The sequence below is a fragment of the Spermophilus citellus genome, assembly GCF_964194105.1.
Source record: "Spermophilus citellus genome assembly, chromosome: 5".
NCBI classification, from domain to species: Eukaryota; Metazoa; Chordata; class Mammalia; order Rodentia; family Sciuridae; genus Spermophilus; species Spermophilus citellus.
Genome location: NC_138186.1, coordinates 17,490,130 through 17,503,921, shown reverse-complemented (window position 1 = coordinate 17,503,921; position 13,792 = coordinate 17,490,130). Strand labels below are relative to the sequence as shown.

General features: G+C 52.7%; 1 protein-coding gene across 6 annotated transcripts in view; it reads left to right on the top strand.

The window, feature by feature from the left end:
- Nucleotides 1-12,960, top strand: part of RREB1 (ras responsive element binding protein 1) — a 130,672-nt gene extending 117,712 nt beyond the window's left edge. For 5 of the 6 annotated variants that reach the window (XM_081294671.1, XM_081294673.1, XM_081294668.1 and 2 more), the window contains 3 exons: nt 4,994-5,155; nt 10,183-11,001; nt 11,712-12,960. In XM_081294671.1, the coding sequence (XP_081150797.1) occupies nt 4,994-5,155; nt 10,183-11,001; nt 11,712-12,166 (1,436 nt within the window). In that variant the 3' untranslated portion in view covers nt 12,167-12,960. The remainder of the gene's footprint in view (nt 1-4,993; nt 5,156-10,182; nt 11,002-11,711) is intronic. The other variant, XM_081294672.1, reaches the window with a different exon arrangement.
- Nucleotides 12,961-13,792: the final 832 nt, after the last annotated feature.

The following is a 13,792-nucleotide window of genomic DNA, read 5'->3' as shown; positions in this document are numbered from 1 at the left end:
GATCACAAGTTTGAGCCAGCCTTGGGAACTTAATAGGACCCTGTCTTAAAATAAAAAGGCCAGGCACAGTGGCGTTCGCCTCTAGTCCCATCCACTCGGGAGGAGGCAGGAGGATGGGGAGTTCAAAGCCAGCCTCTGCAAAAGCCAGACCCTGTCTCTAAAAAAATACAAAATAAAGCTGGGGATGTGGCTCAGTGATCAACTGCCCCTGAGTTCAATCCCCAATACCAAAAATAAATAAATTAAAATAAAAAGGACTGGAGACCTAGCTTAGTGGAATGTACTTGGTTCAGTTCCCAGTACAAAAATAAAATTTGGAAGCATCTGAGCCTGAGCAAGGAAGATGTAAGACATATTCGAGACCAGGTAGGATGGATGTAGATATAAACATTCTGCTACTTCTCCGTTCAGAGTTGCCGATAACCTTAATTAGAGGTGTCTCTTTGGGGCCAGTCTCTGACATCCAGTCAGAGAAGCCTCTGAGAGCTAGTGTTCATGACATGAGGAAGTCGAGGCTTAGGGAAGCTAAGTCACTCGCCAGCAGTCCTGTGGGTGGTAAAGTGTGGCCAGAGCGCCACACCAGAGCCACCGTTCCCTGCAGCCGCCCATGATCGCCATGGCCTGCCGGTGCCCTCGTGGAGGCCCTCCTGTGCCGGCCTGTCTGCCCATGCCTGCATGAAGAAGACTGGGAAGTGGTGTGAGACAGGGAGAGCGCAGCTGGGCATCGGAATGCTGTGGATTAAAATCTCAGCGACTGCAGAATTGTGTTGTACCCCATGTAAATATTGGTGCCCGCTGTCTTCCGCTCACTTCCTTTCCTTTCCTGGGCACCACTACTCACCGTCCAGGGATTTAGTCGGCATCACCTGACTAAATCACGCCATGTTGAGCACTCTGCTATGTCTGGTGCTGTGTGAGAACATTTCCCACTCATCGAGCTTTAGACCTGGAAAAAGACGGGGGGAATCGTCTTCCCACAGACCTGAAATTCCCCTGGTCGGCAGCTCTGCTGTCCTTCAGAGTCACGTAGCTCCCTGTCTTCTTAGGCTCCCTCCAAAACTTGACAACATGGCTTGAGGCATATACTTAAGACTCAGCAGCAACCCTGTAAACAAAGGAGGTATGACAGGGAAGGTGTTTTGGAGTTTTGTTTTTAAGTGTAGTATTAAAGCTGATAGTTTTTATTCCGAGAATGGTGTTGTAATAGGGGATCCACCTGCCAGCTGCCCGCACTGTCACAGCGCTGCGGCTTCGCCTCTCCCCGTTCAGGCTCCAGGAACTGCATCTGAGGAGGAAGCTGGCGTCTTCCATGTCCCTGCCTTGCTCTCCACACACCTGCCCTCTTCCTCCTGTCCCTCTCTGGCTTTCTCCCAGCCCGGAGCTTCCTGCCGATGGGGACAGTTCCTGGTTCCTTAACCTTTCTCTCCCTGAACTCCTCACCTCCTCAGAGAACAACACTGCCCCGGGTGAGCCTCTCATCCTTGCCTTTAAGCAGCTGGGGGAGGACTGTGCCAGGAAACACAGCCAGTCCCTCTTGTCTCTGCCCTCGTTTCTTCCTCCTTCTCTTTGCTCTGGTTCTTCATCGCCCAGGGACAGGCTTGGGACCGGGTGACGTCCAAGTTCCCTCCAGCTCTCGACACTGAGATTGTCTGGCTTGCTCGCCTTGTCACTGGTGCTTCAAGCTCCTTTTCCTGGCCACCTCAGGGCTCTTCCCACCGAGACCCTCCTCCCCACTATCGGGCAGCCAGCATCAAGAGTTCAGATGAATAAGATGTCCTCACTCGGGTGCGGAAGGCACCCTGAACACCAGATGTCCTTACCTTTAATCCAGTCCTGGGGGTGGAACCGAGGCGTGCTCCACCACCAAGGGCCACATCCCCGGCCCTTTCTATTTTTATTTTATTTTATTTTACACCTCTGCCAAATGTAGAGGGAAAAATACCAAAAGGAAGGCACCTTCGCCTCCAGGGTAGAGGAGTTGCGGCAGGAACCAGGGGCCTCGAGCTGAGCTGTGTTGTCTTGTTACAGAAAGAAAGGCAGCTGCGAGGTGTGCCATCCAGGTCCCGACCTCCCCCCCCCCCCCCCCCGAACCCTGGTTTCCTTTGGGAAGTGAACAGAAATATTCCCAGATCTCTGGTCTTGGTCCTGAGAGCCAAGGTCCTGATCTCCTTGGCCAACTCGCTCTCCCTGGTCATGCTTGCCCAGTGCCTTCCGGAGAAGACCATTCCACGCCACGTGTCTCTACCTTTCTGAGGTGGTCTATGCAGAGGATGACTGGCCTGGGGTTGGGGTTGGGGGCGAGGGATGACCCTTGGGTACCAGGGGGATTCACTGTGGTTACAGATATTCGTACAAACTCCCCTTCTAAAGTAGCAACGTGGGACAGTTACCACATTAATCAAATCATGTGAAACTTTCCACTGTAGGTGACCAGCCAAAAGTGTTTTAAAAACCTGTCTTAAAATACTAAAAGGGCTCAATATTTCTGCTATCCATAGAGACCACTGCTATTTAAAATAGAAGGACATTTTCAATGAAATGAAATGTGAGGTGTTTCTGTTTGTTTTGTTTTGTTTTTTTGCTTGTGTTTTGTTTTCTGGTCCTGAGGATTGAACCTAGGAGTGCTCTACCACCAAGCTACATTCCCAGACCTTTTTATTTGTATTTTAAGAAAGGGTCTCATGAAATTGAGAGGCTGGCCTCAAACTTGTGATCCTCCTACTTCAGCCTCCTAAGCTGGGGTTACAGGTGTGCACCACTGTACTTGACTCCATACTGCCTTTTGACAATAAAACGTTAAAGGAGCAGTATTTTATTCCTACTTGAAATCCTTAAATATTATATTCAATTCTTAATGAACAGCAAGAAATAATTTGGAAGATGCACCAGTACTTTACAACTAGTTGCACAAAAGCATGATTTTTTTAAAAAAATTAGTGTGGGTTTTTAGTTTTTAGTTTTTAGTTTTTTTTTAAATATACGTTTAGCAAAAAACACTTGCAAAAAGAAGGGCTCTTCTGAGCAATTGATGGGTTCTCCACTATTTTGTGTGGCTCCCCAAAAGCATACGTACCGTATCCTGGATTTCTGATTCAGCCCTTCCTGGGTTTCCCATAGGGATTTGCACGTCTTAGGCAGGGCTCCACCACGGAGCTACACCCCCAGCCTGTCTGTGTTCATAACCAGCTCCAAAGGAGATTTGGAAGCATTGTCTTAAAGTCTTTGAGCTCAGAAAGGAATCAATGTATTGGATTACTCCTGGCACACAAGTTTGGCCACGCTGCTGCTTCAGTCTTGCTGGCCACATGTCTTCATGCCCTGGGAACAGCGTCACCTGGAGTTGTGCAGCCTGGCAGTGCCAGTGGTGCTGCCCCTTCCTTGTCCTGGGAAACCTGCGGCCCTTCCGCTCACCCCAGGTGCCAGGCCTTACTGAGCACTCCAGCAAGCCCCTGACCCCGAGCACTGCCCCAGCCCAGGCTCAGTGGACATTACAACACTAATCTAAACCGAAGGCCAAAGGTCTGTGATTTGTGTCTCCAGGGAGCTGTGCTAGCGGCTCTTCCTGCAGGCCTGGACGCTGGTGTTTGGCCCTGGCGGTCCCAGGGTTCAGTACCTGACATCTTTTCCACTGTGAGGTTGGACACTAGGATCTACAGTGTGTGACTGGGGGAGAAAGAAGAAATTAGCGACGTAGCAAAGGATGAACCTCCATTTGTTCTCTCCTGAAGCCTGCCTCATCCACCTCATCCTTCCCCTCCTCCTCCTCCTCCTGTCCCACCCCTTCTTTCTCACTCTCCCCTCACACCCGTTTCTCTCCCTATTGGACTTCTCATTCCTCTCCATCCTTCCCTCCTCCTCTGTCCTTTTCCCTCCCCTCTAACTCTCTCCCTCCTCCTCTTTCTCTGTCCTTCCTCCCCCTCTTCCTGTTCCCCTCTCTCCTCTCTTCCTCCCCTTTCTCACCCCTACTCCACCAGCCCTTGCCCTCCCATTCATCCACACAAACATGGGACGGTATCAGAGGAGCTTCACTTGCATTTTGCAACGTGGTGTTTACAGTGCAAAAGGAATCCAAATAAAAGGAGAGGATAGGCCAGCCAAAGCAGAGGCTCCCCTGGGGAGGGAAGGAGGGCCTCTCCTCTCAGCCATTTGCCCATTTGTAGAGCTGGGACTTGGGAGGGGGGTCCTCTGCTGCGCATCTGTGGGGTGAGCAGACTTGCTTATGTGTGTTGGTCACTCACGTATTTCCAAGCCAGAGTTCAGACCAGGGGGAGCAAAGAATCTTTAATGGGACAAGAAGACCTCCAGGCTCTGCCCGTGAGGACCACAGTGACCTTGGGCAGAAGTCACTGCAGTATGTCCCAATAAGTCGCACAGGTGGGGTCCTAGGAAGATGCACTGCTCCTGCCCCCCATGGGAAGCCACAGCCACCTGTGGCTAGAATGGGGACCTGCTGTATGAAGGGGGCACTCCCTGACTTCTCCCATGGGTCCCTGAGGTGACCCAGGGATTCGGGAACCCTCCTGGAAGCCCGAACCTGTCTCCTCGTCCCCTTGGGGTCCCCAGCATCTGTATTATTCTCCAAGCTAGAAATCACTTGTATTTTCTTTGTGGTTTAATACAGGTGTTGTCTTACCAGGGTCTGAAATCCCTTCATTCTTATTTTTTGTTGTCATTATTTAATAATTTTAATGCTAATGCCATCACTTTATTTAAACGTATATATCTTGGTTTCACTGTTGAATTTCTTTTAGTATTTTGAAGACAGAAGCTCATTCCAATTCACTCAGATGAGGGAACTTTATCATTATCATTCTAGTCATTGGTATTTCTCAGTGTTTTGTTTTGTTTTTAATGAATTTTGTTTATTAAAAGGAAGGGGTGGAGGGTGGGGGAGAGCAAATGCCAGTAATCCCAAGAGAATAAATCAAAAGCGATTTTTCTTTTTTATTGCATTAGAAAGCCAGATAAATATATATTTTTTTTCCTGCTTCAGGTCAGAAACCCTTCCCTTGTCAAAAATGCGATGCCTTCTTTTCTACCAAATCTAACTGTGAACGCCACCAGTTGCGCAAACACGGAGTTACCACCTGTTCCCTGAGAAGAAACGGGCTTATCCCCCCAAAAGAGAGTGATGTTGGATCCCATGATAGCACAGGTAGTGCCTCCAGGTGATGGAGAACCAGAGAGGAGGAGAGCGGAGGGCGCTGCTCCGGGCTCCGCCGACAGCCGCAGCCAGCTCAGGGCGTGCTGAGGACTGGGAGCGCGGCTCCTGGGTCAGAGGGGCCTAGACTACGAGACGACGGAGCCAGGAGCCCAGGGAATGCGGGAACCAATGGCATGCCCCTAGGTGACTTGTGGAAGTGGCTAGGGAAGATGGACACCCTCCTAGCAGAAGGTGGCCTTTGTTCCTAGTGCTGGGCGGTGGGATCTGTGGGAGGTGTACAGTTTCTGTAGCTCTGGGTATGAACCCCTCTACAAGGAATGTGAAACCTTAAAGGTCTGGGGAGCCCCAGCCTCCGCAGCATCCCGGAGCAGGGAGGGGCTTACTGGGACATCCGTGTATTATTATAGGAACTGGGGGTGCTGAGCCCTTCCAGGGTGGGGCGAGGAGGTGGGGTGTTTTTCTTTTCAGTAACTCTCTTCCAGTAGAAGACTGTCCTTGTTTGAGAAGCACTCTGCATGTCCTTTCTTTAATCACGTCTCTGCCTGACCTGAACCCGGTGTGACTCTGTGCTGACGTGTGCTCCTCCCCCAGACCCTACAGAGCAATTAACAGCTGCCCACTCAGCTTCCGCCACCCTTCTCCCTCGGCTTCTGTATTTACCCACGTCCTCAGTTCAGTCCTCAGTTCAATGCCCTCCATCGTCCCAGGCTGCTGGGGTGCACCACCCCCAGAACAAACGACAATAGGCTACTGCAGGTCACCACGACTTACAAAAGGAACAGTGAGGGTGGTGTTAATACTGGATTCGGTTCTGCAGACTTTCAGTGCTTGCCGTCTCCAGATCTCCCACTGCTTGAAGCCAAGCCAAGGTGGTTCCCCCAGCTCTGTTTTTCTGGAGTTTAATTGTGCCCGTGGCTTCTCTTCACGCCTTGAGCTTGAGGGGGTCTGTGTGGCATAGGAGGCACCCCACACTATTAGTCCTTACCTCGGGGTCAGAGGGAATGGGGCACAGTGGAGTGAGTGGGCACCATTTCCAGGACGAGAACTGATCCCACTGGGGGGAACCGGCCCTGCCTTCCACATACCTCCCACCAGAGAGAGATTCCAAGCGCCCTTGACCTGCCCCGCCCTTCCTCCAGTTCAGACCCCGACGGGTAGCCAAGTGCTGGTTTTGCTGACTCCATTCCCCAGACTCCATTTCCACACAGTTTACTGAGGTCCTGAGTAAAGAAAGCTATGATGCCTACAGCACCCTGCTCCTGGAAGAGCCCCGTGAGCCGAGGATGGTCTACTTGCTGCCCAAGTGGCAGGAGGCCCGCCAGGCTGCCCACAGAGCTCGCTTTCCTGCAGACCTTCCTGTTAATGTTTAACCCTCGGCTGCCAGGGCACCTGTTGGTCCAGAACGTTTTCTGGCAGCCTGGTTTACAAAGCAGCATGTGATCCTTTCCACACCAGTTCCGAAGGAGGGAAGACAGCTGATGAAGGGGCGGGAGCTGGGTCCCCGTGTTTTACCAACAAGTCTTCTTCACCGTGTGCCGCGGGCTCGCTTTGCACCCAGCATCCTTCCCATACGGAAGGAAAACCCTGGGATGCTGCTGACCCCGGGGGTGGCTGTGGATCCCCAGATACAAAGCTGAATCAAGATGTACACTCCGAGCTTTGCTTCAGCACCAAACGTTGGCCTCTGGGCGCATTTGGCTTTAAGTTTACAGTGACAAGTTTTGTTTTTTCAAGGCCCTGCCCCAGAAGTTGTATAGATTTTCTGTAAAGGGACAAAACTGGGAAAAGAAAAGTCACCGAATGTTGTAATGTGAAACCAGCTGAGAGAAGTTATAGGTCTGGTTTAATTGTGGTCACATTTCATGGTGAGAAGAAACTGAGATTCAGGAGGGAAAGAAAGCAGGTCAGGGAGGCACACAATCCAGGGACTTCAAGGAGAGATTTACAAACGGGGCATGATGCGGGTTTGGCGGGCTCCCTCCTGGGCAGATAAAGTGAGACTTTTGAGAAACAGACTATTTTTTTTAAAGTCAGGAAATTACCCAGGAAGTTCTCGAGGTTTCTAAGTTTATATGCCTAGACTGCATTTTCTTAAAATCTCTAATATTTTCTAATGTCCATGTGACTTTTTCAGTCCCATAAGATTTTTCGTGAAAATGCACCTCAGATATTTTCCCCAAAATGGTGCTAAAAATGCTGTAGTGCGGGGAGCGGCTCTCCCTTCAGAGGGCTGTATTGAATTTGAAACTGCACTCTGCTGGGCAGAGGTGCCTGGCCCCCTTTGCCCTTGAAGGATGCCCTCCTTGGTTCTCCTTGGACGCTGTCTAGAAGAGCCATGGTACAGGTAGCCGGGTAGGACTATAAACATGAACGTTTTTAAACTTTTCCCTTAGTGGTGGTACGCTTGCCAACCCCAAAAATCCCATGTGTCCCTGTGGACTGGGCCGCAGCGTTGATCCCAATCATCAGGCGAAGCGCAGACAGAACAGCTCTACCCATCAGATTAATTATTTAGATGATCGATCGTGTCTGCCTCGTGAGGTAGCGTTTCATTTCCAGGAGCAGGAGATCCTTAACTGAAGCACCTAGGAAGGTGTGCGCTGTCCCTCAAGGGGAGCTGTGGGTTCCTTACTTATCAGGATTTCTTCAGCTTTTTCCCGCTCCCCCCCACCACCATAGAGAAGAGGGACAGATGGGTGGCAGAAAATCAGTGCTTGCTTTTAAAGTAGCATTGCTTATACAAAGCCATCAGCTCGGCCACCTGTATTTGGCAATGTGAGTGTTGAAGAGGGTCAAAACAGGACCTGGCCTTTTGAGGTGGATATTAGTGGTATGTGAACAGGTTAAGTCTGTTGTTGCCAAGAATCAAAAGTTGCTTGGAACTTGAGGGGCTAAAACACTCCCCCTAGCGGAAGTTTGGTGGAAGACAGCCACACCACCTTTGTTCAAAGAGAAAGTGAGCAGAATTCTCCTTCCATTATCCACCCTAAGGAAGGACCTGGGAGTGGTGTGGTCTTAGTGTTTCAGAATTCATTTTGATTTTTTTCTGGATCTATCTTCTGAAATATGTTCTGTGCAGTTCATTCTTGCGCAGGATGTGGTATGTGCCCACGGGCCCAGCCGCTCAGGAGGCCGAGGTTGAGGATTCTTTGAGCCCACAAGATCAGCCTGGGCAACATAGCGAGGAGCAAGACCCTTTCTTTTCTTTTCTTTTTTCTTTTTTTTTTTTGTTTTATTTTGTTTTGTTGTAGATGGATACAACATCTTTATTTTATGTGATGCCAGGGACTGGACCCAGTGCCTCACACATGCTAGGCAAGCGCTCTACCACTGAGCCACAACCCCAGCCCCACAAGGCCCTTTCTTTAAAATTTTTTTTTTAACTGAAAAAAAATAAGAGAAATAGTGTAGGATATACTGGAGCAAAGTGGAAGTAACTAGAGATCAAACCTTTTTTAAACAGATTACCCACAAGGCCAACAAATAAGCGCACTGCATTTTTGTTGTAGAGTTTATCCAAAATCCATTCTGGAGATGCTCTCTATTCAAATATTTCCAGAAAATGAGCATCTGAGTTTTCCTCAATGCGCCCTAACGTTGGTGTGCATCTCTCAGAAGTCCTAGTTCTGGTCAAAAAAAAAAAAAAAAACATGAATCATGTTCCCCTCTGACATGTCTTGATACCCAACAGCAGTCGGAGTAAAACCAAGGCAGTCTTGTGGGTAGAATGTCACAGAGATGGTTACAGGTGAGCCCCAAACTTCAGGGGTGTGAAGAGCAGGTATCATCTCTGAGGATATTGGGAGAGGCAATACCAGCTCCTATCCCAGCCCCAGGAACACCTTGATGGCAGATAATGGGATGTGTGACATTGAAGAGGATTGAAGGGCCTGGGGTAACATTATGGGGTGGCTGGCCCCAGCAAGCAAGAATCAGGTTAGGTATGTGAATCTTTGCTCAGTTCAAGCACTGTGGTCGGAGACGGGCGTGTTGAGGGCGTGAACCTCCCATGTGCTGGGAACAGCGGGTTCCGTCCGTCTGACTCCGAGGCACCTCTGAGTGCTTACAGTGATGAACTGGACACGAATCTCCACCTGACCGGTAGGCCCTGCCGGCTTCTGCCTTACTGTCACAGCACATACTTACAGTCCTTAGGTCCTCATTCAGTTCTGACCTGCTGGGCGTCATTACAGTTGCCACAGTGCTCTCTCTTCAGAAGGTCATTAAAAGCCAGTGGACTTTCCCCGTCTAGTTTTGCTGTGGAGAGAGGACAAATGGGAACAAGCAAGAGGCAGGAAGTGTGAGATGTCTGCAACCCACAATTCCCTGTCCCCACTCGCACCCGCCCCACAGCCCCTTAGGGCCTCCTGCCTTCCTCGATTGCTCTCCTGGCATGAAGGTGGTCCTCCCCTGCGGAATGTCTCTCCACCCTCCAGTGCTGCAGGTGTGCATGTCTCCTTTTGCCTCTGACCTCTACCTAGAGATGAGCTGGCAGGCGAGAGGCTGTGTGCTATAAACACAGAATTCACGCTCAGGGTCGTTCTCTATGGGACTCATCAGAGACCACATTTGAGAGGATTGGGAGGGTGGTCCTGTGTGTGATGCATGTTCATATAATTTCTTTGCACTGGAAAGATAACTTACAACTTGGCTTCCTCAACTTCCCTAGTGCCACCAGTCTCTGGAATGCACCCTCTCCTATCTTGCAGCCCTTTGTCTACACTGCCTGAGTCACTCACCTTCCTGGGGCAGGGCAGTGGAGGCCAGGAGGCCCAGACACAGCCAGCCCTGGGAACCTCCTGCAGGGATGTGGAGGCTGGTTCACCCTCCTTAAGTCGGTTCATGTTGGCCCTCATGAGGGATGTCAGGGGTGACGAGGATTGGGGATGAGAAATCCTCACTGAGCTTGGGGCCCAGGTCACCAGGGTGGATCCAGCCATGTCCCAGTAGAGCCCTTCAAAGGCACGTGCTTTGTGCATCCCATCTGAACCCCTTCCCTGCTGTGCTTGCTCACACAGATAGCCAGTCAGACTCGGAAACACTGGTGGTGGCAGGTGAGGTGCTGGACCTCACCGCACGGGACAAGGAGCAGCTGCCATCAGAGGGAGCCATGGAGCTCAGCCAGGCTGCAGCGGATCCTCCTGTGGAGGAGGCCAAGGCAGAGGCAGCCTCCCCTGGGAAGGGGGAAGAGGAAGGGGCAGAGGAGAAGCAGAAGCTGGAGGAAGAGTGTGGCGTGGAGGTGAGCGCTGGGGACGCCGACGGGCCGGAGGAAGACACGGCCAGCAACAAGAGCCTGGACCTCGACTTGGCCAGCAAGCTGATGGACTTCAAGCTGCAGGGTGAGGCGGGCCCCGTGGGCAGCCAGGGCTCTGCCCAGCAGGACCAGAAGCATGCCTGTGACACCTGTGGGAAGAGCTTCAAGTTCCTGGGCACCCTGAGCCGCCACCGGAAGGCTCATGGCCACCAGGAGCCCAAGGATGAGGAGGAGACGCAGCCTTCGGAGGGAGAGGGTGCTGGCGGAGCAGCCGAGAGGCCACCGTCTGTCCCTGCCTCTGAGCCTGAAGAGAAGCCCACTGAACCCCCTGAAGTGGAGCCAGCCCCAGGCACCAGGGAGGCCTCCGAGGAGAAGCAGAACGAGGAGACAGAGGGCCCCTCTGACGGGGAGGGCGCAGCCGAGAAGAGGTCCTCGGAGAAAAGCGACGATGACAAGAAACCAAAGACGGACTCCCCCAGGAGCACGGCCAGCAAGGCGGACAAGAGGAAGAAGGTCTGCAGCGTGTGCAGCAAGCGCTTCTGGTCCCTGCAGGACCTCACCAGGCACATGAGGTCCCACACAGGTGAGGAGGGCCCGGGCCACCAAGGGGAGATGAGGGGGACCCACCTCGGTCCCAGAGCAGTGACGGAGTCAGAGCCCCAGGCCACTGGGAGAGTGTAGGAGAGTGAGGTGACCTGGGCAGGGCCATCCGTCCTTCCCTCCCAGAGAAACCCTGCCAGGCCCTGTGGGTCTCCACTTTCCTCCCTTCCCAGCTGTGCCTGCGGGCCACCCGCACCCAGCCAGCCTCCGCACTGTCCGCTGGGCCCTGTGCTCGCCGCCAAGAGCCCCGGGCCCGGCTCTCAGCAGGGCGATGTTCGTGGGCTGCTGACAGGTGCTGTTCTCAGCTGTTGGCCGCTGGGTCTCTGAGCCTTTGGGAAATTCCACCTTGGAACACAGAGATCTGTGCTTTGACTTAGGAGGAGCTGCTGTCCCCATGGGCCCCGGAGAGGACCATCCTGGCCTTCCACGAGATGCTTTTCTCTGGGCCAGGTCAGACTGCATATCCAAGGCTTCTGCTTCTAGGATCTTGGTTTCGGGATCAGCTGTAGAACGCCTGGGCTGAGAGGAAAGGGGAGGGGATGCGGCCCCTGGAACTCCTGTGTCCCCTGCGCCAAACAGGAGGGCTGTCCCTGAGTGGGGGAGTCCTGGCCCTGGGTGCACTGTCCTGACTGCCGTCGGGGAGGCAGGGCCAGTGGCCTTGGGCTAACAGACGGATTTCTTCTCCCTTCTCAGGGGAAAGGCCCTACAAGTGTCAGACCTGCGAGCGGACCTTCACCCTCAAGCACAGCCTGGTCCGGCACCAGCGGATCCACCAGAAAGCCCGGCACGGCAAGCACCACGGCAAGGACAGTGACAAGGATGAGCGGCCCGAGGAGGACAGCGAGGATGAGTCCACCCATAGCGGCAACAACCCAGTCTCAGAGAATGAGGCCGAGTCGGCTCCCAGCACCAGCAACCACGTCGCCGTCACCCGGAGCCGCAGAGAGAGCTTGGCCAGCGCCGGGAAGGACTGCGGCCACCGGGAGGAGAAGGGCCGGCCAGCCCCCAAGGAGCAGGCGCCAGGCGACCCCGACCCCGAGGGCCCAGAAGCCCTGGTGCAAGACCTGCTGGAGCTGTGCGGCAAGAGGCCTGCCCACCCCGCGCTGGCCCCGGCCGAGGCCACCTCCCAGCTGCTGGGGATGGAGTGACATCCCGCCTCGCCCTCGCACAGACAAGCCAGCGGAGCCCAGCGTCTCAGAGCTGCATTTCAGGAGATTTTGTCATTGTCCTTCGGCTGTCGGGAGGAGCCAGCGGGAGGCTGGAGGAGCCGAGCGGGCCACCGGCCCTGTGCCATAGCCTTGCGGGCGCCCTGCAGGCCGCAGCACGTGCCGATTCCAGTGCCTTAACTACTTAAGGAGCCTCCGTGTCCCATGGGGGTTGTGTTTGCTCAAAACGACTTTAACAAGACAGATATTTTAAAGAATTGTCTGGGGAGGACCTCTTCATTTAAGCATTAATGTTACCCTTTGTATCGATGTGTGTGAGCTTGTTTCTGTGAATCTGTGACAGTCCTGTTTGTTCTGTGAGCTGGAACAGGAGGAAAAAAAATGCCCTGGGATACCCGTAGCCAATAACTGGAAGAAAATGATGTGAATTTCATAATTTCATGTAAATGACCAGAGGGAAGATGGATGTGATGTGATTTCTCAAAGACCTTCCTTTTTCTTTCTTCTTCCCTGTTTGCTCCGCGGTGGAGCCGATCTGGTCCTTGTTATTAGGAAATGTGGTCGATGAAGGTTTCCAAGGCGGCTCAAGCCAAAATCAGGAAAGATCTCTAGCTTCAACCTCATATTTGTTTCTACTCTTTCCACCTTAGAAATAGTTACTATTCAAGTTCCAAGACATCCATTCTTAATCTACAGAGAAGAGTTACCTCCCCAACAACTTAACCTATGGAAAACGTACCTGGATGTTGTCTATTTGATTTTCCCCCTTCTCATTAGGTATATGTTATTATTATTATTAATATTAATATTATTATTATTATTAGTTCATCAGTTTGCTGGGCTCTGCAGTCAGCAGAAACAAATGGGCAATATTTGTCCTGGGAGACCTGCGTGGCCACCCCCAGGTCCCCACAGAACCTGCCCCTGCCGGTTCCTGGGCACGCTCCGGTGACAGCTCTCTACTGTACTCAGACAGGCCTTTCTTCCGCGGCTGCAGACTCCAGCAGGGGCCGGGCCCCCGGAACACAGCTGAGGAAGGCTTGGATCGGGGAGAGCAAGGCTGCACATGCGGCAGGGAACAGGCATCCAAGACGCCGGGCCAGGCCCGGGGGCGCCACGGGTGGTTTTTGAGGAAGCCAGGTGGTGACAGTCCTGTCACTTGTGAGCAAAGTATCCCAGTCTTCCTGCTAAGCCCAGTCCAAGCCTTGCCCCCGGCTGTGCTACTGTCATTGAAAAGTGAGGAAATACTACTACTGGTAATAAAACTACATGCAAGGGTTAAGAGGAGAGATTTCTATTTACCTTCCTGCGACGTGGGGTTGGTGCTTAAAGACCCATGTGGTGTCACTAGTTTCTTAAGAGGCCCGAACCGCTGGGTGCCAGAAGGTGGGATTTCTTTTATTCGTGAGCATTCTGTGCAGACAACAGACTTCCCTCACTGCAGCGAAAACGATAGGTCCTATAGCGCTGACCTTGTGTCCAGCATCCTGCCCTTGAGCCGAGCCCCTAAGGACACCCGAGCCATACTGCTGCCGGGGGCCCCTGCTTGCTGCACCCTGTGGAGCCTCTGGCCTTTCCCTGGGGAGGTGCTCCTCCACTGGGCCTCTG